Source organism: Equus asinus, chromosome 18 (genome assembly GCF_041296235.1).
Source record: "Equus asinus isolate D_3611 breed Donkey chromosome 18, EquAss-T2T_v2, whole genome shotgun sequence".
Lineage (NCBI taxonomy): Eukaryota > Metazoa > Chordata > Mammalia > Perissodactyla > Equidae > Equus > Equus asinus.
In genome coordinates, this window is record NC_091807.1 from 36,091,373 (window position 1) to 36,117,552 (window position 26,180).

Here is a 26,180-nt window from a genome sequence, read left to right on the forward strand (position 1 = left end):
ATAGAATAAATTAGATGATGATGTTTCAAAGGCAATTTATACTTTTCTGTGCTTTGGAATTCATTTTCAAAAACATGTCTTGTTTGTCTTTGAAGATCTAAGTTCCTTTTCAAGAGCCACTTTTATTTTGCTTTTTGTCCAACCATTAGTGTGTGAACTGTACGATACACAAGACAGTTACTAGGGTGCGGGGAACTCCTGGCTTAGGGCCAGGATACCAGCAGAAGGCCCCCAAATTTAATGACTTCTTTTAAAAGATTTTTCACATTTTAAAGCCCTTTCATCTCTCAGCAAACACCACTCTTTGCCCATTGACAAAACCAAATCGTTCTCACAAGGCATCTTGTCCCCCGGAGGACAGGTGACCCCTGAGACCCGAGGTCCAGGGCTGGGAGCCTGCTTGTCTAGGAAGCCTTTATAAACACAGGTCACATCCTCCCATTCCTTCATGTCCTCTTCTCACAGCCAAACTGATTTGAGGATGTGGTGGTTTTAAAACATGACCACCAAATTCTTCGACATCCCTCCGTGGAGGGGTCTAAGCCCCTTCTCCCTGAGTCTGGACTCGGTGACTTGGGCAATAGAACACAGCAGGAGTGACTGTGGTAGGAAGGATTCTAAAATGACTCCCAATCACCTCTTTCTTTGTGTAACCCCCTCCTCCTTGAGTGTGAGTCGGACCTGTGAATATGGTGTGCCATCACTCTCATGTCTGTTATGTTATGGGGCAAAAGGGAGAATATCCAGGTGGGCCACATCTAAGCAAATGAGCCTTTTGGAAGCAGAGAGTTTTCTCCAGCTGACAGCACAAGAGGGAGTCAGAGATTTGAAGCAGAAGGGGGATTCGCTGCTGGCTTAGGAGATGGAGAGGGTGACGTTGTAGGAGCTGAGAGTGGCCCTCGGCTGACAGCCGGCAAGGAAATGGGGACCTCAGCCCCACAACCAGAAGCAAATGAGTTCAGCTCACAAACTGAATAAACTTGAAAGTGGATTTGTTCCCAAAGCCTCCGGGTAAGGACCCCGGCGTGACTGACACCTTGATTTTGCCAGAGAACCCAGCCGACTCTGCCCGGGCTTCTGACCTACAGAACGGTGAGATGGTAAGTGGGTACTGTTTCAAGCCACTACATTTACGGCAGTTTATTACTCAGTAACAGAAAACTAATGCAGTGACGCTGTGCCAATTTCTAGGTCCAGGCTTTAAAGGGCTAGCAGCTTCCATCTTCTGTCTAATGGAGCAATTACTCCTGGAACCTGATTGCCATGCTGTGAGGAAGCCCAAGCAGTCCCATAGAAAGTTCCATATGGAGAGAAATGCAGACCCTCAGCGCAGACACTGCTCAGGACCAACTTTGCAGCCTTGTGAATGAGCCATCTTGGAGGTGGGTCCTCCAGCTGATCTGATCTGTTCCAGCTGACATTGTGGAGCAGGACAGGCCATCTCTGCTGAGCCCTGCCCAGATTGCAAAATACGTAATTGTTCTTATTTTAAGCCACTAAGGTTTGGGGTGGTTTAAACAGAGGGTGAATTTTCTGCTGTTGCCCTGGGCCAAAATTGCTAATCATGTCTCTACTGATAGGGTTGATGTTAAAGTAACTTAAATAAAGCCATTAAAGGCATTCCTACACGAGGGGCAGAAATGGCCCTTGCAACTTTATTGGCATGTTCTCCTAGTTGACTTTTCTCCTAGGATTTTGTGAATCCAGGCATGTGACGGACAGAGAGCATTTTGCAAATTCCTACCTAAAGAGGGATTTATTAATTTTGTACCCTCGTTAACCACACTCACAAAAATGACAATATTCAATGCTGTTGAGGGCGTGGTGACATAAGTCGTCTCAAGCACTGAATGCAGGATCTCAAGTCGGCATAGTTCTGGAAACTATTTTAACTGTTTATAGTTTTAAACTGATTAATGTTTTGATATATGATTGTAATTAAAAGAGCCTACTGTAAGATATAGTACCAAATACAAAAGAAAAGAAAAAGCACCCTAGCCCTCTATATACATAAATACATTCATCTCAGTATTATTCGCAATATTGAAAAGCTGGAAACAACACAATGTTTATCCACCTGGGTGTTCTTACAGCCATTATGATACACTCATAATGACATGATGTTATGTATCCTAATGCAGCATAGTACTATGAAGCCATCGAAACAATGTTCATGAATGGTTTTTAATGATAGGGAACAATGCTTATAAAATAGTGTTAAATTAAAAAGGATATAAAATTGCAGAGACAACACTCTATTTTACTATATAATACGTGAAAATATATATGGTTGTTTAAGAAAAAGATTTCTAGTAGCTGAAGCATAGACGCAACTTCATGTTTAATCATAAAGAATTCTTTAAATAACTGATGGTACATTCATGAAACATAATGCTTTTTAGCCATTTAAAAGCATTTCATATTAGAAATTTCTATATTAGAAATTGATGGAAAGACATCTAGGCCTGTTTGCTTAAGTGGGTGCATTCGTTTCCCAGGGCTGTTGTTACAAAGTACTACAAATTAGATGCCTTAAGACAATACCCGTTTACTCTCTCGGTTCTGGAGGGTAGGAGTCTGAACTGGAGGTCTGGGCAGGGGCGCGCTCCCTCTGAAGCTTCTAGGGCAGGGTCCTTCCTCGCCTCTCCAGCATCTGGGGGTTGCCAGCAGTTCGTGATGTTTCTTGGCTCACAGCAGCTTCCTTCCAGTCTCCGCCTCTGTGGTCACATGGCCTTCTCCCTGTGTGTCTTCACAGAATCTTCTCTCTGTGTCCAAATTCTCTCTTCCTAGAAGGACATTATTGGGTTAGGGCCATCCGTAATCCAGTGTGACTTCACCTTTATTTAACTAATTACATCTGCAATGACCCTACTTCCAAAGAAGGTCACATTCTCAGGTTTTGGTAGACAAGAATTTTTGGGGACACTGTTCAACCAAGTATAGTGGGTTACGTGAAAAATGCAGATCTTGTTTTTAAAATTATATATAATACTTCAATAAAAAGTGAAAAATTATACATGACACACACACATACACACTCCTAGATGCATAGATGCACATTCACACACTTAAAGCATTGGGAGGCTTTATAACAAACACATCATAGTGGGTCTCCCTGGGTGGTAAGGTTCTGGGTTCTGCTTGACGACCTCTGGAATTTTTGTGAATTTTCCACATTGACAACACATTCTTTTTATAATTGAAACAATAATGATTTAAAACAATTTTTGGTCATTCAAATTATCAAAAATTAAAATAGCTGAGTGTGTTGATCACCTTGGACATTAGGTGCTAGGGGCAATGTATCTATCTTGGAGAGCTTTTTGCTAATCCAGGATATTTCAGGCTTCTTACAATGTGCATGTCTTCTGACCCAGCAATTGCATTTTTTTTTAAAAAAAAAATAGGCTTTATTTCTTGGAGCAGTTTTGGGTTCACAGCAAAATTGAGCAGAAGGTACAGAGATTTCCCATATGTGCCCTGTCCCCCACATGCATAGACTCCCCCTTTGTCAACATCCCCAGCGGACTGGTACATTTGTTACAATTGATGAACCACGCTGATACATCATAATCACCCAACCTCCGTAGCTGACCCTAGGGTTCCCTCCTGGTGTACATTCTATGGGTTTGAACATATGTATAATGACATGGATCCACTGTTACAGTATCATACATTTATCCCTAAGAATCCTCTCCTCTCATTTATCCCTCCCCTCCAGCGATCGCGGATCTGTTTACTGTCTCCACTAAACCATCATGCCCCGAGGTCCTTAGTTGATGAGACCGCATTGTTCAGAAGTGATCCTAAGGAAATCATTGTGCATACACTCTCTGATCCAGCTGTGATGGTGTTCACCGCCTTGAGCGATGTGAACCCCAACAGGAGGAACCTGCAAAGGTAAGTGATGCGACCTTCAGTCGGTGGAACTATGCCTAGTCATTGAAAAGAATGTATTTCCTAACAGGGGGCAGAGGTTTGCAATGTATTAAGCAGATGAAACCTGGTTACTAAGCAGTAGGTACCGTACGAACACTTTAGCAGACGCTTGCCATGGTGCTAGCAGTACTTGTCTCTGTGTGGCAGTCTTAAGAGCAATCCGTTTTAAAGTTTTCCTCCTTTTTGTTTACCTGCATTTTCTAATTTTTATGTAGTGAGTATGGATCACTTTTGTAATAAGGAAAATAATAGAAGGTATTCATTAAAAATTCATAATGCTTATCTCTGGGTGATACAGAGAATATAGATGATTTTTATTTTCTTCTTTGTATTAGGTTGAGCCTAATATGAAATTGCCATTTCTGTAGGTGAAAAACAGTTAAATGTGGGCATTTTTATGTGACTTGACCTACTTTATATTTTAATATTTGCTAAATGTTCTACAGAGATCGTGCCACGCGTACACTTAAATTCCTCAAAGGGCTCCTGTGAAAGGATTTAAAATCGTGGCTCTCATGCAAATCTGAAAGGAACACACGTCCAAGATTTTATTTAACTCATTAATTGGTTGAGGGAACCAGCAAGATATAACAACTGATTCGGGGGAGAATTCAAAGAACACACATATATATCCCATAATTGAGTGCTGAAACATTCACAGTCGTGTGCTGCGGAACGATGTTTTGGTCAATGAGAGACCACCCCATATATGATGGTGGTCCCATAAGATTTGTACCATGTAGCCTAGGTGGGCAGTGGGCCATACCATCTGGGTTTGTGTAAGTGCACTCTAGGATGTTCGCACAATGACCGAATTGCCCAAGGACGCATTTCTGAGAACATATCCTCATCGTTAAAAGATGTGTGGCTGTACACATAGGGGCAAAACTGCTCAATATCTGCAGGGCAGAAATCAACTGCATCTTCACCTAAGGTCATTTGCATCTCTATGTACTGGAATCACTTGTGTTACTCTCAGTTTCTTACAATTTTGTATTAGTCAAGTTTCTCCAGAGAAAGAGAACCTATCTATATGGATGTGTTTATCACGAGAAATTGGCTCATGCGATTACGGAGGCTGAGAAGTCCCACGGTCTGCTGTCTGCAAGGTGGACACCCAGGAGAGCTGGCAGTGTCATTCCAGTTTGAGTCCGAAGGCCTGAGAACCAGGACTGCCAACGTCTGAGGGCTGAAGACCAATGTTTCAGATAAACAGTCAGGCAGAGAGGATGAATTCACCCTTCCTCCACTTTTCTGTTCTATTCAAGCCCTCGACAGATTAGATGAGGCCCACCTACATTAGGGAGAGCCAGTTGCTTTACTCAGTCTACTGACTGATTCAAACCTAACGTCTTCTCGTATCCTCTAACATCTTCTAGAGACATCCTCACAGACACGCCCGGAGATAATCTTTAACCGGATATCTGGACATCCCGTGTCCCAGCCAAGTTGACACATAAAATTAACCATCATGAACTTAGAGTTTCAACTAGTTCAAAGACAGCTCAGGCCCTATTATCAGATAATCCAGTAATCTTCTTAGTTTATTTGAAAATTTTTCACTACTTTCCTGATATTCCTTTTTACGTTTATTCTGGCCCCTGCCCCTCTCTGGACTCCTCTAAGGCCCTGCTGCCTCCCAGCTCTTTGCATCAGTTTCCAGGAGACTCTTTAACTTCTCAGCTGAGCCAGGCTTCCTGCCGCCCACCCTGCTGCCTGGACGCACACGGTTCCCTCTGCCGCAGGAGGTGGTCCTCTGGGGACTCCACCTTGTACCCGATTAACTCCTAACCTGCCCCCCACCCCGATCTGAGCTCAAACCCAATCTCCTTGGAGAACTCCCACTCCCCCCCCACCCCCCCCATCAAAACTTACTTCAGAGCCTTTACCACAGTTTGAATTACAGTGTGAATATGTTTTATGTAAACCTGAACTTTGTGATTTTAAAATAGCACAGGCTAAAAACATTAGTAAAATCTCTCTTTATGCTCAAACTTTGAAATAATGCAAACCTCCCAAATTCCAAAAAAAAAAGTCCCTCAGTACTACACACTTTCAGAGCTGCCTTTCCAATGTTTTGCAAATCGTGTTTTCACTCTGGTCTTGGGGCGGCTGCTCAGGAGCTGGTGGACAGGAGTACCCAGGGCCCAGGGTTGGCAGTGGGGGACCCTCCACTTGCTACAGAACTTCTAAGAGTGGTTATTGTTGTTATATATATGCACTTTGTTATGGCCCTTGTAGGAGGTCACAATCTGCCACCCCAGAATGCGCCTCTTTGGCATAAGGACTATTTTTAAAATTTTTTTGGAAGAAGATTGGCCCTGAGCTAACACCTGTTGCCAATTTTCCTCTTTTTGCTTGAGGAGGATTGTCCCTGAGCTAACATCTGTGCCAATCTTCCTCCACTTCGTATGTGGGACGCTTCCACAGCATGGCTTGATGAGTGGTGTGTAGGTCTGCACCTGGGATCCAAACCTGTGACAGCTGGGCTGCCAAAGCAGAGCATACGAATTTAACCACTACACCGGTGGGCTGGTCCCATCATAAGGATTATTTTAAACTGAAGATAATTGAGAAACAACAGACACCAAGCAAACTCTCTGCCCTCCCGTCTCTTGTACCAGGAGGGGCAAAATGGTCTTGGTCACTGCAGACTCTTGCCAGAATCTACATAAAAAACTTTACCAAAAACAATCCTTATCTTCCATTAGTTTCCCCTATATATTCACCTGGCCACAGTTTGCCACCCCTAAAAGCCTAAACTCCTTTTCCTTTATCTTGTCCCTTCTCTACGAACTTATTGTCTTGTTAAGATTCCATCGAAGGCTGAATTCTAACCAATTCTTGGAGTTGCTCATCACAGCGTTTCTCCTGGGTGTATGTGCACTGCATGAGTTCATAAACTCGTTAATCTCTTGTTTTTCTCTTGTTAACCTATCTTTTGTCACTTTAATTTCCGAGGGCTCAGACACAGAACTGAAGAGGGTGGAGGAAAAAATTTTCTTCCTTCCCAACACACTCATTGTTCTTATAACTTAGAATTTTCTAGACGCTCTAACAATATTCTCCAGTAGTAGTGCTGAGGCTAAGGCTGGGGCTGGAGAGCTTGGTCTGGAAAGTCAGATGCTATACTGTGCCCTGAAGGCCCCTTCTCACGACTCCCTGCACTGATTGATAGTCTCAATATTAGGACTGAAGCTGAGAAAATAAAAAAGCACATCAGGGCAGAAATGAGCTACACCGGTCTTAGACTTTTATTTCTGTGGCTCATTGTTCTGCAATTATTTGCGTTTTGAATTGTGCTAGGTCTTCAGGGACACAGCTTATGAATAAGATGCTACAACCCTGTGTATATTTGTTAGATTATTTCACTAATATATTGACTCCCTGAGTCTACGTTTTACTGACCGTTTTTCTGACCAGCTCCCAGCACGGAGTCTTGTAGGAGAGGAGGAAAAAATGTTTTCCTCTACCCTCTTAGGTTTAGTGCCTGGGGCCTGTGTATTAAACTGACAAGACAGTTTAACAGGAGAAAAAGTTTACTCTGCATGCATATGGGAACCAACAAAGGAAGTAGCAGCCTCATTAAATGGTAAGAGTTAAAAGCTTACATACATAATTTAGTAGGAGAAAGGGAAGGGAGGAGAACAAATAGGTTTATTTAGGAAAGACAAATAGATTTTTGGAAGAACAAACAAAAGATAAGAAAGTTTGTGATAATGTTTGTCTATACAGGTATGAGTGGTCTTTCCATCTTATTCCGGGCCATAAACACTCCTGAAGAAGGGATCTTGAGTACATTTTACTTACGTTCTCCCTTCTGGGGGTGGCTCCACTCTAAAGGAGAATCTATGGCGGCCTTCTTTCCCTGAAGTTGCTGCTTTTAGTCAGAAAAAGGAAGCACTGAAAAGGCTTTTTCTTGCATCTGTTGAATTTCAAATGTCTTCAGTTTAAAATAATCTTTATGCCAAAGTGACACATTTTGGGGTGGCCTATTCTGACCCCCTTCAGCTGGAAGGGACAGTACTTCCCCCTATTTATTTATTTCAGGGTCTTATTCTACACATATGATCCACATCGTGTCTGGGTTGTGCAGACGCCCTTGACCCTGAGTCTCCTGACAAGATTAGAATGTAACGAGGGGGACAAGCCAGATATTCAAAATGAACCTTATGGGGGTAGACAGTTTAGTAACGGTGCTGTGCATCAGGGTTTTGGGAGACGGTGTTTTCCAGAAATTGTCCCAGGGCTCTGAAAAACCAAGCTCCTTTGCTCTGAGGAGCTGGGGCAGGGGTTTGGGAGGCGTGCCTTAAACCTCCTAACAGTCCTGGTGCAAATATGCCACAGGGAACTGCGCTTTCCTCCTCACGGGGGCACGTGATGCACTGGGAGCCGAGACTCACCCTTCGGCCTTTTTTTCTTTCATAAAAGAACCTATTCTTGTGGACATGGAGGCGCCTGGCTGGGAGAAGGAACCGGCTTCACCAGCCCCTGGGCCTGTGTCAGAGGCCAGAAGGGAGCAGGGTTGGCCAGTCTGCCATCCACAAGCAGGAAGGAGCTCAGCTGTGGACGAGGACCACCAGGCCGGCGTGGGGCCCAGCTGCGTCTTGGCTCTGCAGGGCTTGAGCAAGGCTCAGAGGAGGAACACCGAACCGAGGCTGGCTGGGAGCACAGCCTTGGCCCTGTGGCCTTGGCATTCTCAGCCCGGCCTGGACTTCCTGGGCCGCTGGTTGGGGCTGGCTAATGATTAACAGGAGATATGCCGCTCTAGGGCACCCGCACCTTCCGGAAGCGAGGGGCCTGTGGCAGGCGGAGGCCACCTCTGGGTTTAGGACCTGGCCTGTGACGTGACAGAACGTTTCGTGAGGAACTTCCTGTTAGCCGGGTGGGGTGGGCCGAGATTCTCTGGTCGCCAGACAGATTTGTTCCTGCATTTGCATGGAGAGAGGCCGGGAAGACTTTTGGGAACTAGAACCTTCTCTGATGTCCTGCAGAGGTTTACCTGCCTCAGGTGAGACAGCCCCTGGGTGTGGCTCCCCGGTGCGGGTGTCTGGTGGGTTTCTCCAGGGGACCCGTCTCCTCCCCAGGAGCAGGGCGCCGAGCCCTCGGGAGGCCACCGCGGGGAGCCGTCTCCGGGGGAAAGTGTTGGACGATCCAACACACATTCTTTGTTTCCCAACTTCCACAAAGTTAAAGATTAAAAGAGCTGGCTGCTCCGAGGGTGTAGGAGTTCGAGCGGGGTTCCCATCAAGCGAAGGCCCTGTCGCGGTGAGCTGTTCTCAGGGATGCGCTGAAAGCCAAGGCTCGCTGGAGTTTAGGAGGTCAGGGTTCAAATGCGGGGAAATTGCTGTGACTCACGCTCAGCGCACAGACTTTGAAATGCCATTATTCTCCCAGCTCAGGAGAAGCCTTGTGGACAGGAGCCTTGCTCCCATGTCTCTGGAAGTGCTGGGACGGCCCTGGGTCTGGCAGGCTGCGCTGAGGCCCCTCCTGATGGAGGGGTGCAGGGAGCTGGGGTCGGGGGAGCGGAGGAGAGCGCTGGGCCGTCCTGTGAGGCGCGGCGGTCTGCAGCGGGCCCCTGGCATGGATGTTGTTCCTGTAATTCTCGCCACCCCTGAGAAGCACTTGCCTCCTTTCTTTTAGGGTTTGGGCTTCATGCTATTGCCTAAAACAGGACGCTGGCAGGCACTTTTGGATGTTATGACATCCAGCTATTTCCTGGAAGCCTCCAAGAAGGGTTTGTGTGTGTGGCTAATTAAGTGAGATGACCAAGTTCAGCAGTTTTCGTCCTGTGATGAATAGCTTGCTGGGTCCAAACGATCTTCTGGGTGTTTTCATCTTGTTGGGGCAGTAAGGAATTGGTTGGGGGTTAAAATCCTGTCTTTTTTAATAAGATTTTAAGATTTTAAGAAGACTTCGCAGTTTTGCAACTAAAAGTAGGTAATTCGAGTCTTCCATAATGAAATGCATGAGAAGTCAAATCTCGGGGCCGTCAAACCGCTCCACAGAAAGGTGACTTGCCAATTACTCCGCATAGGTCCCCACTTAATTAAAGCGACTTGGCTGATTTCAGTGGACACTTGAAATCAGCTTTCCCACAGTCCTTCCTGCACACGCCGGACCATCTCTGCACAAACCCACGTCTGCGGCAACCTTACAGCTGGGTTCCTGTGGCTCCGAGTGGGGTCCGACACAGCCCACCTGCTGAGTTCTGCTGGGCTCACTGGAAGTGGAGTCATTCATTCTCTCATACGGAGAAAATAAGGGAGGATGGCGTGTCAGGACATTGGCAGGATGGAGCATTTGAGAGTTAGCTGAGCTGTTCTTCATCTGCAGCCTGCTGCCTTGGCTCTCAGCAACTGGAAGCATCTCCTAGTGGACCTTAAGCTATTGCCGCCATTTCAAAAGTGCCAAGTCCACGCTTTGCATTTATTTATTTATATTAAAAAAATTTTTTTTTTTGAGGAAGATTAGCCCTGAGCTAACATCTGCTGCCAATCCTCCTCTTTTTTGCTGAGGAAAGCTGGCCCTGAGCTAACATCCATGCCCATCTTCCTCTACTTTATATGTGGGATGCCTGGAACAGCATGGCTTGCCAAGCGGTGCCATGTCCGCACCCTGGATCCGAACCAGCAAACCCTGGGCCGCCGAATCGGAACGTGTGCACTTAACGGCTGCGCCACCGTGCTGGCCCCCATGCTTTGCACTTACTGCTTTTGGTAAAAGGCGTAACCTTTTGTAACTCAACAGCTCCATTTCTCAGTCATCCTCTGCTCGGCTCTAGCATTCTCGACGACTAGTAGAGCAACTGACTTGTCGAGTTGTGTTCGCTGAACCTTGAAGATTAGTAAATGATTTCTTTGGGGCATCAAAATTCGGGATCTTAAATCAATCTGGGAAGGCCGTGATTTCACTTCGGTCTGTGTACTGCTGCTGCACAGCTCGCTATGGAGGCATCGTTCTAGGGGTTTGCTGGGTCTGTTTTAGATCATTGCACGGGGCTGGGTTCACGCAGAATGGACGGTAGCAGAGACGCTTCGTACCTTACACACAAGTTGTTACCGTTTAGCACACAGGCTGGATCCTACTTTCCAAAGACAGCGAGAAACAAACGATGGAAACCCCACATTCCTTCTCTTGAGCTGTGAGCACCCAGTAACTGGCCGACATGTCCAATGTGGGTCACAGGCCTGAGCGCCTTTGTGATCCTGGACGGGGCATCCACTCATTACAAAGTCCTGCCCGGGGTCCCTGATGGAAACTGGCACCCTGTATTTTGGAGGGAGGGGTTGGAATCCCCCAGCAGGGCTGTGAAATCTGTGTGGATGCCAAGGCCAAAGTGACTGTCCTCCCCCACACACCGTGCTCCACAGGTCGCTGGGGCTGAGAAATGTTTGAAATAAAGAGACCCTTCTCCGGGGCTCAGGAGCTGCTGTTTTTGCAGGCAGTTCCTGATACATTCAGTGGGTGACTGAACTCCAAGTCCTCTAGCAGGACTGGCAGTGCTGGGACCGCCTTGGATAAGCCTGTCCCAGGGGAGAAAGAAAAAGTAAAAAGAGGAAATGCAAGGATGGAGGATGAACAGGAGGGTTGTCAAAGAACAAGGGGATTGGAAGGAGGGCCAGGAGGCATGCATGATGGGATCCCGGTGTGCTGCCAAGGGGCCAGTAAGGCCTTCCTCACCTACCCTGACCTCTGCCCTCTCCCTCTTCCACTCCCCCTACTCTGCCCTGGCCCCGGCGTCCTCCCTGCAGGTCCTCAAACATACCAGGCACAGTCCCACCCCAGGGCCTTTGCACCTGTTGTGACTCTGCCCAGAAAGCTCCTCTGCAGATATTGACGTGGACTGTTGCCCTCCCTCCTTCACTGTTCATGGAGCACCTTCTTGGGGATCCTTTCTCTGACCCCCCTATTTGAAACATTAGCCAGCCCATCTCATGCACCCACCTCCTCGCACATGCTCCTCCCTGTTCTATTTTTCGCCATACCTCTGGCTACCTTCTCATAGGCTCATGATCAATTCCTTCATTTTGTGGCCTGTTTTCCCTTTAGAATGTAAACTCATTGTGGGCAGGATTTTTTCCTCAATGATTAAAGTATCGTGACCAAAACGAAGAGCAGGAAGCCCTCGCTCCTACCTCCGGGTCCGTGATTCAGTGGGAATGGCATACCGTCTGCATCCCTTTACATATCCGTGGGCTGGGGGGTAAGATCATGTAACACAGTGATCCTCAACCTTGAGCGTGGACCAGAAGTGGAACACTGTTTAATTGTTTAGACAGATTGCTGGGCTCCCCATGGCATGTCTGATCCAGCAGGTCTGGAGCGGGTCCTAGAATCTCCTTTTTTACAAGTTCCCAGGGGAGGCAGGTGCCGCTGAGAAGCCCTGACTGATGTATGCACGGACTCGGAGAGCTGCGAGGGGCTCCCGCGCTCTGACGGTGAATGCCCATCTGTGACAGACCGTTCCCTGCTGCTTTGTCTTCCAGGGTGAGGAAGAACACACAGAGATGGGGAGCAGCCGGACAGGCATCCTGGCCACGCTGGTCGTCCTGGCTGGGCTGGCAGGTAGGGATCCCGGGGGCTCTGGGTGACGGTCCTGGGCAGATGGGAACTTAGAGGAGGCCGCCGGGGCACATGGCCTCCAGAAGGTTCTTCCTTGGGCACTCCTCACCTTCCCTGAGCGCCCTCTCCAGCAAGGTCCGTTTTCTGCTGCATCCTCTCGACTCCAGGAGTGGTCCTCCAGGTACATCTGACCCCACCAGTCCTCTTCATTGGGTCCTCGCCGTCCTGGGAGCCCGCCTTCAGTACCTCCCCACAAGTCCTCGCTCTTGTCAAAATGCCCCTCCCCTGTCTGGTTTTTCTCTTCTTCCATTTCCATCTGGTCTTCAAGGAAGGCTCGACTCAGGCCTCACCTCCTCCTTGAACCCTTCCTTGCCTTGCAGTTTTCGGGGTGATAATCCCAGGTCCTGTTATTGCCAGGGTGAGGGGCGCATTGCGTGTGATCCGGCCCCCACCCTGGCTCCTTCTCGTCCTGGGACCCTCCCAGGGTGTCAGTCAGAGTGGACCCCAGAGTGTCCCAGCCAGGCTCTCCAGATCAGGAGGCAGAGCAGGCATGCACGGCATCCTTGGGTCACTGGAGTCTGTACCCCCAGCTTTGCTTTCACTATGTCTCGTCTAGAGTCATCGCTTCGGGTGCGTTTGTCTTGTTTTCCCAGCTGGATTTTAGCCTCCTCAGGGTGTCCCCCACCGTGTTCCTCATTGCAGAGGTGTTAAGGCGTTGGATTGAAGAAGAATACAGACACACAGTGATTAACGAACCATCACAAGCTGAACGCTCTGCATGTCGACTGTGAGATCAGAACATTCCAGAATGCGCCCTCTCACCACTCCCTCTCTCCTTCCCCCAGTGCGGCCGTGGTTCTGACTTCTAACTGTGTAGACAAATTTTGCTTAATTTGCCCTTCATATATGTACGAACTCTATTTCAGACGGCCGGGTAATGTTTTTGTGAAAAAAAGTCTGGCCATGGCAGCATGGAAAAATTAAAACAGAATAGAATAGAATAGGGAGTATGAGAGGGCTTACAGGCAGTAAGGACCCTTTCATAAACTTCCATTGGTTTGGGGTGTATTTGCTCGTTCGGGCTGTGGGCCCTGGGCTGTGGTGATAAAATATATTTGGGGGCAGAGACGTTTGGAAGCCCCTCCTTATGGTAGGCGGGGCTAAGCCATTAGTAGGTGCTTAATAGACATTAGTTTGCAGAGTGGACGGGAGCACAGGTCCCTTCTCAGGTGGAGCTCGGGGACTCATTGTGGGGCGAGCAGACCACGCTCAGCAAATGTTTTAAGGAGATGGCTCCAGACAGGCCTGTTTCAGTGACGGTTGCAAAAATCTCTTCAGGGGCTTGGTGGGAAACTGACGAACTCTGGGTCTATAGTTTTTCTGAGACGTTTTTCCTAAAGTACCGTTTTGAAGGCAAGGATGCTTTGGTTGAGGCCTGGAGATGGCTGTTCCGGCAGCGGGGAGTATTGTGGGCTAATTCTAGAGCCCCCGGGGAATGGGGTCCATTGCAGAAGACTGAGCCCCGCGGCTGCATCCTCTTGGAAAGTCTTGGGGTGCAGACACCTTCATGTAAACACTTGACTTTGAAAAGCTGAGGGCAACCTCCACGTGCACCCAGAGGGCTCCGGCTGGCCCTCTCCTCTCTGCCTTGCCCCCAGTGTAACGGATTATGTAGAACTGGACCATCTTATTTACTCACTCGGTGAACAGTCACTGAGGGCCTGTTGTGTGCCATTTAGTTGCAGGCGCTGGGGTGCAGTGATGAGCAAAAACAGGCATCGTCCTTGCTAACAGAGCTTAGAGCCTAGCAGAGGAAACAAGCGTTAACTGACAGAAAAAAATCAATATAAAAACACCGCTGTGACAACTGCTTCACCGATTCAAAAGCCTGTTGCAGGATGATTTAACCTAAATAGGGTGATCTGGGAAGGCTCCCTGAGGAGGAGATGTCTTGGCCAGGAGCTAAGGAGTAAGCGACACTGCCCACCACGTTGGTCTACTGCCTATGCAAAGGCCCTGGTGCCAGAAAGAGTTGGTGAGTTTGATAAATTAAAGAAGAGTTTGATAAATTAAAGTCCGGTGGTCAGAGGGTGGAGTTTGGGGCAAATGAATCTGGAGAGGAAGTCGATGTGACAGTAAGCAGGATCTTGAGACGCTGTTAAGGATTATCTGGTCTTTATCCCAAATGATGGAAATGTTTTAAACAAAGTCTGGGGTGTGGAGGTGGGCAGTAGGGGAGGGTGCCTGATCCCACTTTTTTTGATGTGTTGGGAAGATGCCTCTGGCTGCCACGTGGGGAGCAGCTCTGGGTGGTGGTGGTAGCCTGGAAGAGACGCTGGCAGCCCTGCCACGGTCAGAGGACTCAGCAGCCGACTCCCACCTGCCTGGGGACCTCCTCCTTCCCCTCCCAGTTTCCTTCCGATACTTCCAACCCCTGATATGGTTTTTAAAATCTATTTACTTTTATAACATTATATAAATTTTAACATACATCATTCTATTTTGATTTCTGTGTAGATTACATCATGTTCACCACCCAAAGACTAATTGCCATCCACCACCACGAACTTGTTCCTAATCACCCCTTTCGCCCTCCCCCCACCCCATTCCCCTCTGGTAACCACCAATCCAATCTCTGTCTCTATGTGTTTGTTTGTAGTTGTTTTTATCTTCTATTTATGAGTGAGATCATGTGGTATTTGACTTTCTCCCTCTGACTTATTTCACTCAGCATAATACCCTCAAGGTCCATCCATGATGTCACAAATGGCCAGATTTCACCTTTTTTTGTAGCTGAGTAGTATTCCATTATGTATATATACTACATCTTTATCCCTTTGTCCCTTGATGGGCATCTGGGTTGTTTCCCTGATAGGTTTTGAGTTCCATTTTCTCCATTGGAGCTGCCTCACCAGAGCTGTTCTCACCCACTGCTCTCCACTTTATTTTCCTTTGTCCCTTCTGACTTTCAATTTTCTACTTTTCTACTCATTTCCAACGCTAAGTAAGAGATGGGAGAAGGTGCCGGGTCTACGGTGCAGTGAGGAAAGCTGGGGAAGAGCAGAGCGCAAGAACAGAATGGTTGGTTGACATGGACCCGTCATGCCCCCCACACCAGGGAGACAACCAACTGCTACTCCAGGAAGCTGAGAAAAAGCCGTGGCAGAAGAAGGGTACTTCTGCTTAGGATCGGTTGAAGGAGGACAGGTGGGAGCCGCGAAGCTGGCCGACGTTCTGCTGTACGAAGGATTTCAGTTTTGCAGATGTTAGGAGGCGGCGAGTAGAAGAAGACAAGCTCTTCAGTCCTGGGTGGCGGCCAGTCATCTCCGCGGAGAAGCCTGGTGGAGCAGCGCCCGTGGGGCAGGAGAGAAAGCCAGCGGACGGGGCTGGAGATGTAGATTTGGGAATCGGATGGAGAGTGTCGGCGTGAATGAGCATCTTGCAAGTGGATAAACTCCTACAAGGGAGGACCTGGTGTTGGGGGACCACTGTAGCTGGTGGCCCAGGGAGGTTCCTGGGGGGTAGGATGCTGATGTCTCCCGTGGCTCTGCCCGGCTTTGCCTCTTTGCTCTACAAAGTGAAAGGGAGAACAAAGCGGGAGGGTGGTTTTGTGCTGAGGAGCTGCCTGTCTGCTTAAAGGTCTTATTTACAATTTTCTAGTATTTGTTGGGTGTGGGGCAGGGTTACACCCACCACCAGCTGACAGGACAAGTGAGAGAGCAATGGACTCCGGGATGTCACCTTACCAGAAGCACAGCTTCTGAGTCACGAGGGAGCTGGACGGGAGTTTACTTATCATGGTAACAAAGATCGCAGGGAATGTCATCAGGGGATTTGGTGCTGAGGATTTGGGCCCTCCTGTTTAATTTAAAGGTCAAGTTCAAACTGGAAGGGTTTCCATTTAGCACAAGTCCCTCCTTCCCTCTCACCTCCCCAGCCACAAGGTAAGGTGTGGAGCCTGAATGTTTTCTGGGTCACGCGTGCATTCCACAGGATATTTAAAGACTGGCTTGGAGTGAACAGCGTGCAGGAGTGAAATAATCTCACAAGGCAGTGAAGGAACCATGATTTCAGATGGGTTTGCTTATTCTGTTGGAGTTGCATAGACGGAGCTCCTCGCATGGCGAGTCTGGGTCTCACCTGTTCGCGCACTCCCGCATCCTGTCCTGCCGGCCTCTGTCCCGTGAACTCCCATCCACCTGAGTCAGGGGCAAGGAGGACGGTCCCTATCACAGCACGGAGTATGAGCACACCCCTCGTCCCGTCTTTCTTTCCTTGGGGTGTAGATTGGGCTATTTCTTGTCTTTTGTCCTTCTTCTTAAGATGCCATTCAGGGCTCAGAAAGAGCCAAGGTGGCATGGCAGCCATGGCTTTCCTGGGGAATCACTTCTGGCTTCCTTTCCTTAGGCTTTTTTCATTGCTTAAAATCCCAGATCAGAGGGATCGTTGGATGGGAGAGACGTGCCCGGGGGTAAGGGAGAAGACCCAATTTGTGTTGTTATTTAGAGTCACATTTTCTCTCTCTTTCTATCTCGTCCAGGGACAAATCAAAGGATAATGAGCATGTTTACCCAAACTTGGGATTAGTCATAGTTACTTCTGACTTCCCCTCAGTCCTGCCTCTTTGGAGCCTGTGTCCTCTCTCCTTCCCCGGCTGCCTCACGACCTGGTCCTGCTGGCTTCCTGGGTCCTGTCTGTGCAGCGGTTCATTTCCCCTGTTGACCTGTTCCTGCAGTGGGCAGTGCATTGTGGGTACTCAGGTGCAGTGTTAATGTGTTAATATGTGTCCAGTGGTGTGGTTCCTCCCCAGAAACCTTTAAGGGTGTAACGAGATTCTTTTAGAACCTGCCTTACAACTTGACTTTTTTTTTTGAGGAAGATTTGCCCTGAGCTAACATCTGCCGCCACTCCTCCTCTTTTTGCTGAGGAAGACTGGCCCTGAGCTAACATTTGTGCCCATCTTCCTCTACTTTATATGTGGGACGCCTGCCACAGAATGGTTTGGCAAGTGGTGCATAGGTCCACACTCGGGATCTGAACTGGTGAACCCTGGGCCACCAAAGCAGAATGTGCAAACTTAACCACTGTGCCACTGGGCCAGCCCGCACAACTTGACCTTTTAAGGTTGGGAGGAAAGGGGGCCTGCAGTCTATGGGGAGCTCCCAATGTGTATGACAGGCCGCCTGGTCGACCCACAGGGATCATGCAGCTCCAGAAGGTAATAGGAACCCATCACAGTCTTGCTGATGTGGCAGGCATGGCTGAGAAGAAACCAAGGTGTGTGGTCTGCCAGGGGGTCTTTTTGTTATAAACTCTGAGTGAGATTAGAGGGAAAAGAGTGGGAAAGAGGGAAAATTCAGAGTGGGAAGTTGTGAGTTTGGGTCCCTGCTCACCACTGTGATTGTAAGTCCTGAGATATTGCTGGTCTTCATTTCCTCATTGTTAAAACATAGGTGGGAAAAAGATGAGAATAAGAGATCTTGAAGACTACCCAGTGCTCTGCAAGTTCTGCTTTGATTGTTATTATAAACGTGGGAAAGTCTTGGAAAACTCTGGCTGCCAATTTGCTCTTCTAGGGTGGTAAGAATATCAGTCCTAAATGGTCAAAAGATTTCTTGAGTTCTTCAGTCGCAGAACACCCTCCATCTCAAGTAATTGTGACTGAGTTCATGTGGGCTGGAAAGCCCTTGATGCACTCGATGTGGAAGACCAGGCAGAAGTTGTCATTCCAGTTAAAACCAGTGTCAGAGTGCATCTGGTGAGTAAAGGCTGAAGATTGATAAAGGTGTGAAAGAAACAATTTTATTTTAATCTATGGTTTTCTTGGCTCATCTTGTCAGTCAACACAATCCCTTCTTGCAGGTCAACATAATCCGTCCTTGCAGGTCAGCACAATTCCTTCCTGCAGGTCAGCACAATTCCTTCCTGCAGGTCAGCACAATCCGTTCTTGCAGGTCAACTCAATCCATTCTTGCAGGTCAGCTCAATCCGTTCTTGCAGGTCAACTCAATCCACTCTTTCAGGTCAACTCAATCCACTCTTGCAGGTCAACACAATTGCTTCTTGCAGGTCAACACAATCACTTCTTGCAGGTCAACACGATCCCCTCTTGCAGGGCATGTCATAGTGACTGTTTACTGAGTGCTTGAGGGTCATCTTAAGGGCTTTACGTGAATCGTCTCATTGGTTCCTAAAACAATTTGCTGTGGTACTAGTGTCTCTGTTTTGCAGCTGAGGGGAGTGGAATATGGAGAAATTGAGAAAACTTGCCCAATGAGCTGAAACCCTCACTCTGGAGTCTGTGGTCTTACACTGTAGAACCACTTGCTCACCTGTTGAAGTTTTAGATTCGACACTAGGATGTGGTCACATCCAGGCTGCCAAATGCATCCCTTGAATGTTCTCAGCAGGGGATCTCATTCTCCTGTGTCCTTCTACCTGTTTCGTTCTCTCTGTCTCCCTTACCTGTGTCTCTTCTAGTGCTTAGGAGGAGGGGCGTGGCCTCAATGACAGCACCATCCTCTTGAGCCTTGGCCACTGACTTTCCTTTCATTCCATGACAGTAAACTCAGGACCCAACTGTTGTGTCTCTTCAGCTGTATTCCTTCTCTCTCAGCCTTGTTCATCCTCCAGCCCCAGACACTGTCCTAAGCACCCATTTGGGGGCTCTAAGGATGCAAGGGCATGCGGTGGGCCGTGATCACAGCATGCTGGGGTCCCCACCCTCTTTGTGAAGAGTAGCTACTTCCTTCTTTCCCCTCTGAGCCTTGGGATCTTCTTGGAGGTGGAAAGCAAAGGTCCTTCCCATTTCACTGGGAGGAAAATTCTCATTTCACAGTGAGGCTGAAAAACTTGCCTAAAGTAAGAGAGTTGGGCTGGTGGTGGCTCTCTGGACCAGGCTGGGGGAAGATATTTGAGGTAACATCCCTCCAGAACATTGCTTCCTTCACTCCCAATCCTGCTGGGAGCGCCGTGGACTGTGGAGTGAGCAGAGGTGGGTGGAAAGGAGGGATGGGGTGGCTTCCTGTCTACTGGAAGCTCCTGATCTAATACAGCCATTGGATGGTCACCCAGGGGTCACAACTGGTGTACAGAAGGGTTAAATTGTACAGATGACTTATGTAGATTCATCCACAGTCTTGAAACATTGGTTGTCTTCCAGCTTCTGGATCCAGCTATGAGATCATAGAAGGTCCCAAGAATGCTATGGTGCTGGAGGGCTCAGAGGCTCGCTTCAACTGCACCATCTCGCCTGGCTGGAGGCTCATCATGTGGTCTCTGAATGGCACCGTGGTTCTGAGCATCACGCCCACAGAGCCCATCATCACCAGTGACCGCTTTACCACTGCAAGTTATGAAGAGGGCAGTAACTTCATCTCTGAGATGATCATCCATGATGTGCAACTCAGTGATGCGGGGCATGTCAGATGCAGTCTCCAGAACAGTGACCGGGATGCGTCCGCTTTCCTTTCAGTCATAGGTGTGTATGCAGGTGGCTCCAAAAAGGAGCATTTGGAGTCCATTGGGTTAAATGTCACAGGAATGGAAGGAACCTTCTGAAGCTCATGTCACATAAGGTGACATATGGGGTCTACTTTCACTTCGTGTTAGCTTAGAATTATTCTGAGCTGGCTAATATTTATGTTTTATTATGTGTTTATTTCTCTCCTCCCTTCCTCACTGACTCTCTTTCTACTTCGTTTCCTCCTCTTTCTCTCCCTCTCTCTTTCCCTCTTTCTTTTCCTTTTTCCCTTATTGAGACTCCTAAAGACAGGTTTTATCACTTTCCCATCTAATCCATTTCAGGACCTAATAGCTTTTCTGGAAATACATCCTGGAATTCTTCTGGGACCAGTTGCAATGATTTGTCTTTGATTTAGAGACAGTTGACAATCATTGCCCTTTCTCTAGTCTTTCATATATGTGACTCTTATTTCTTTGCCTTACATCCTTACATAATTTGTCAGCTTCAAATCATGCTTTGACTTTTTCCTCTTTCCAGCTGAGTCCCCTCAATCTGTATTACTCTTTCCTGCCCCATTGGCTCTTAAGAAGTAGTCAAAGGTGTGTGTTTACCAAACTTACCAAGACTTTTAGAAAAAAGTGAAAAAAATTCATAATAGTGGATAACGTTTTTCACTTTCAAAGCTAATTTTAAGGTGCTGAATTCAGATTATGCTATATAGTGAAAACAATAAAAGAATGCTTTACAAGGATTCAGAACATCTTTATCAAAGTTTAATCATTTTGCATTCCTTAAAAATGTAATTACATATTATTTATGTAATTACTCCAATTATTTATGTATTTACTCCAATTTAGATGCATCAGAGCGTGTCGAGCCCCTGATTTCTATGGTGGCATTTTTTATGATAGACCACATCGTGTCTTTCAAATTTTTTCTTATGTCTACTTATTTGCATGTCTAGGAGAAGTTCCCAGAAATTTGGTGTGTATTCATGTTGCTATCAAATCAAATTTGATAACATTTGGTGAAGCCTAGTTTGCATGGTTATATTCTTATTATATAAATTTGTGGCATAAAGGAAAGAACACAGGGAAATGAATCAAAGATAGGAGTTCTGGTTTTGATTTCATCCATTATCTGCCTTGGTGGCCCCGGGATGCCTCAATTTCTTCATCTTCAAAATGGGGCTAAGGCTCAGGTTTACTGTGAGGATCAGATAAAAACATGCCTGAGGATGATTTGAAGACTCTAAATCCCTGTCTGAGTCAATTTACTGCACACGGACTTGAGGGGCTAGAGTGGTCTACTGTTAATAGTGCGGACTTGGGAGCCCAACTGCCAGGTTCGAGTTCCAGCTTTGTTATTGACTAACTGTGTGACCTTGGACATGTTACTTAATGACCTTGTGCCCTAGTTTCCTTGTCATAAAGCTGTTGTGAGATTATGCAAAGCCTTTAGAACAGCACCTGGCTCATAGCAATTCCCACAGAGTCATTTACTGCCTTCCCAATAGCAGCCCACTGTCATGTTAGGCATTTAAGAGGGACTCAAAGATAAATAGAATAGGACACAGTCTTGCCCTCAAGAACCTTACAGAAAGAGTGGATAATGCAAGTGCGTGAATAACACTGGAGCAATGTAGATGCTGGCAAAGGCAGTGGGAGGGAGACAAACTCAGGTTCGAAGTGGGAAGGGAGGTGAGAGAATCAGCAGAGCCTTCAAGGAGACTCTGTGGAGAAGGCACCATTTAAGATGTGCCTCGAAGGCCTGTAGATGATAGGAAAATGGGGAAGCGAGAGAGGAGGATGGCACCCCTGGATGAAGGAAACATCTGTCAAAGGCGTGACTTATTACTGGTATGCTGATGGCGTATCAAACTCATAAATCCATTTGGTTTTATAGCATCTTTCCCCAAAGCTATAAACCTACAAAGTTATCTGAATATCCCTAAGACGCATTTTGATATGTTGATAATTACTGTAGCTTTGGTTTTAATGCAGATGGAAGAAGAGGCATCTAGGAAAGTTAAAGTCTTCTCCAAGTTCATGCGGAAGGAACCCACAGAGCAGGGATGGAACCCGAACATTTACCCTGGTTCCATCGGTCTCAATGGCACTTTGTTCTTAGAGGAACAAATGTCCTCTGAGCCACAGAGTCTCTTTCAAGGGAAAAGAATCCTGAAAAAGGAAGAAGCATCCAATTTATTTTGAAAGTGAATTATCCAAAGATTGTTTTTCTTTTCCTTTTCATGTGTTAACAAGAAAAATAAAGAGAGCTTACATAACTCCACACTGAGTCCTCCAAAATCCATGTGAACGTCCTAGCCATCACCCTTGTATAAAGTCTGTCATGCTACCAGATAACTTTTGTGAAAGCCAACAGGAAAAGTTGAATTGCAAATACACACAGAAAAAGGAAATGCTTCAGATTGCTGCATTTGTCTGTTTATTGACCAATCCACCAAACAATCACACACTAAACTCTTGTGATCTCTTGTGTTTTGAGGGCCACTAAGACTTGAGTTCAAGATCTCCTGTTGTTAACTGAGGCAATACCATCCTCCCATTTCTGTCATCTTAAACCTCTCCATCAATGAAACAATGAGTGAACAAAAAAGAGCAAGCACAGAACTCTTTTGTCTTAAGGGACAAATCCATTCCTCTGTTACTAGTGCGTTTACAGAAGTCTTTGAATTAGCAAAGGTGCTTTACTTACCCTAAGAGACTATTCGGGAAAGGAATAGTTGAAAATTTAACATTTCAGAGTTGGAAGAGCTTTCAGAGCCGATCCAGTTCCATCTAGTTTGGGAACTTCCAGGTGTTCCCCAGACTCTTTGAGGGTAGTCTGTGAGGTCATGATGATTTTCAAAATAATACCAAGGTGTCACTTGCCTTTCCCACTCTCCTTCTCTCACGTGTACAGGGAGTTTCCCACTATCCATTGGAAAGGTCTGCATAACTCAGTGGATCAGCATTTTCCAACTGACTGATGTATAGTGATACAAAATCACCAAGGGTAAAGGATTTTAATGTAACAGAGAATGAAAGTTCCTTATCTAGTTTCAGATTCCACAGTGCAACTAACATTTAAGAAACCACCGCTTGTCCAGTTTTAGTGTGGTATCAAAGAGTATCTGTGATTATCTGAAAAGCCTCCTCACTGCTCCAAATATATTTTCAGCGAAGTCAGATTTTCTTTATAAACTCCAGACAAAGCAATATATTGCAAGATGTCCAATGCAGGAGCACATATGAGAATCCAGCTAGACATTAAAGAGATTTGCATAAATATAAAACTATGTTGTTCTTCTTATGAATTTATGTTGGTTTAAAAATATAGGTATTTTGAGCCAGCCCAGATGGCCTAGTGGTTAAAGTTTGGCGCTCACAGCTTCAGCAGCCCAAGTTCGTTTCCAGGTCTTGGAACTGCACCACCTGTCTGTCAGTTGCTATGCTGTGGCAGTGGCTCAGTTGGAAGAACTAGAACGACTTACAGCTAGGATATACAACCATGCAGTGGGGCTTTGGGGGAAAAAAAGCAAAGAGGACGATTAGTAACAGATGTTAGTTCAGGGCCAATATTTCCTTGCAAAAAAAAAAAGTATTTTTAATAAAAATACATTAATCCATATTAACATGTAATTGGTTAATACTGTTATTTTAAAAATAACTATTTATTTATTTAATTATTATGAATTTTATTATTATTAAATAATTAATGATCAATTATTATTTAAAAATAAACAAATATTTAATTCAAATTTCAAAGATGGTAAATATTGGTAGATGGACTCCCCAAAAACAAAAGGTCTTTGGAGTCCTCAATGATTTTTAAGAATACAAAAATTACCAAAACCAAAATGTTTGAAAACCACTGACCTGGTCAAATCCTCTCATTTGACAGGCAGAAAACAGAGATCCTGACAATTTCAGTGACTTGCCCGAGGTGACACTAGCGTTTTGGGAAAGCCCGGATTGAGAATGGATTTTTGATTCTTATTCCAGTGTTCTTTCCATTATATCATGCAGCAGGGGGTTTAGGATATTTTCCTTTGAACGTTTCAAGGTGTATAGATTTCACTAAGGCTGTGTCTTTACCAGGGCCAACCCTCAGGGTTTTTAGTAATATCAGCAACACAAGTGCTATTTTCAGATGGACTCTTTACAGTGTGAACAGTGGCATACGCAAGTGGGTCCTTCATAAAAACTTTAAAATACTTTATCTGAGTAAAATATTCTGATACATGATTTAGGGTCATTATTTCTATAATTCTATTAGATTAGATTTAATTTGTACCTAGAAAAATATTTTAAGGCAATATCATAGGACGTTATGTTTAAAAATATGTGACCCCAAAAATAAATTAAATGAATCTGAAAGACCAAAGGCCAGGATAGACTTACTTCCCATGAGACTATGAGATGTGTTCTCCTTCCAGTGAAAAAAATGTAAAGGTGTTTCCCTTTTTGCTTTGGCTCCCAGGACAGCCCAGTACAACTTTGCAACACCTCTTCAATGATTGCATAGCCCACTATGGAAGGCATCTGCCCTCTCTTTCCCTGGATCCTGATTTTTATTTATTCATTTTCTCTGGGGTTATATGTTTTCTGGTGAGCGACCTCACCTTCTCCTGTGAACCTGGCAGGTGTAAGGAGAGACACAGATAAACCTTGAGTTAAGGTTTTCGATACAGACACAGCCAATTTGGGCTTGGGAAGACAGCTCCCGTGAAAAGCAATTTGAAAGAAAAACTAATGAAAACCTGGAACTGAGAGGCATGGTCATTCCTTCGAACATTTCTCTTCTCTTCTCTAGTTATGGGGGAACTGTTCATCTCCAGTGGTGTTCTCACAGTCATTGAGGATGAACCTTGTAATGTGACCTGCCGTGCATCGGGGTGGACCCCACTCCCAGATATTTCCTGGGAGATTGGTGTTCCGGTGAACCATTCAAGCTACTATTCTGTTCGGGAGCCTGATGAGCCTCAGAGCACAGTGAGCATCCTGGCTCTCACGCCACAGGGCAACGGCACTCTGACTTGTGTGGCTACCGTGGAGGCACTGCAGGTCCACAAGTCTGTAACTGTAAATCTTACCGTGGTTCAGCCTCCCGTGGGTAAGTGAAGACCTCTTGCTTTATAGAATGTGAATTATTATTTCGCACTTCTATTTTATATGTCATGCTACTTAATCAACAACACCTAGGAAAATCGTACAATGACCTTGATTTCGGGGAGGGATGGTAATGGAGACAAATTACTCCTAGTGTTGGCTTAATGACCTTGTAATTTCACTTGCTTTTAAAATTCCATCTTCAAGAGCTTCTCTCTTTTCTACTTCAGATGAAAACTGTTAAGAATATTGATGATTATCAGGAACAGCAAGAAGTTCAGAGATAAATACTCGAATTCCACATTTTTCTCTAGCTTTACCCATTGTTCTCGTTTGACCCCGTCCGCTAGGCCAATACGAGGCGAACTCTTCTAATATTTGAGGAGGGCGTGTAGGTCCTCTCCGGTTCCTTCCAATCTCAGTGGAATTACGATGTTTCATTTTTTACCCAGCAAACCCACAGTGTGTGAAAGTACCAAGTCTAGATGTCTATTTTTAACTCAACTAAATGACATAAGTTTAAAGTTTAGATTCCCCAAGAATGGGGAATCTAAACTCTGCTATAGAGTCATCGGTATGCCAGCAACTCTAACCACACACCTTCCCAAGGCCCGAGAGCCTGCTTGAACTCGAGTCAGCCTGGGCCAACTAGAAAACGGTGGCGGGAAAAGGGGCTGGAGCTTGACTTTGAGTCCTTCATTCTACAAAAGAGGAAAGAAAGAGAGGCCTGGAGAAGTGCTGGGCTGTATTCCAGGTCATACGGCTGGAAGGGGCAGAGGGGACATCTAAAGCTTTTCCCACTATGAAAACACCATTACATGAGATTGTTCCAAGTTTGGAACAAAGCTACATCCAAAGCAAGATGACAATAATAATAATAATAAGAGAACAGTGCTAGAGAGCAGTTACCATGTAAAGACACTGTTTGAAGTGCTTCTCAACTATTCACTAAGTTACCCTGCACTACAGCCCTGTGAGTGGATGCTGCTATTGTTCCTGTTGTAAAGGCAAGGTGACAGGGACACAGTGTGGCTTGGAATTTGCCCATGTCTGTAGAGCTAGTAGATGGTGGGAGGTGGCCCTGGCAGTGTGTCTCC

At 46.2% G+C, this 26,180-nt stretch overlaps 1 protein-coding gene across 7 annotated transcripts in view; it reads left to right on the forward strand.

Moving 5' to 3' along the window:
• The first annotated feature begins 211 nt into the window (after window positions 1–211).
• IGSF5 (immunoglobulin superfamily member 5) overlaps window positions 212–26,180 on the forward strand; it is a 49,895-nt gene continuing 23,926 nt past the window's right edge. For 2 of the 7 annotated variants that reach the window (XM_014839285.3, XM_070488907.1), the window contains exons 1-4: window positions 8,690–8,950; window positions 12,429–12,507; window positions 19,667–19,984; window positions 24,788–25,087. In XM_014839285.3, coding sequence (XP_014694771.3) covers window positions 12,450–12,507; window positions 19,667–19,984; window positions 24,788–25,087 — 676 coding nt within the window. In that variant the 5' untranslated portion in view covers window positions 8,690–8,950; window positions 12,429–12,449. Of the gene's footprint in view, window positions 1,101–1,191; window positions 1,383–3,721; window positions 3,901–8,689; window positions 8,951–9,147; window positions 9,261–12,428; window positions 12,508–19,666; window positions 19,985–24,787; window positions 25,088–26,180 lie in introns of those variants that run through there. The other 5 variants (XM_014839284.3, XM_014839286.3, XM_044750966.2 and 2 more) reach the window with 4 other exon arrangements.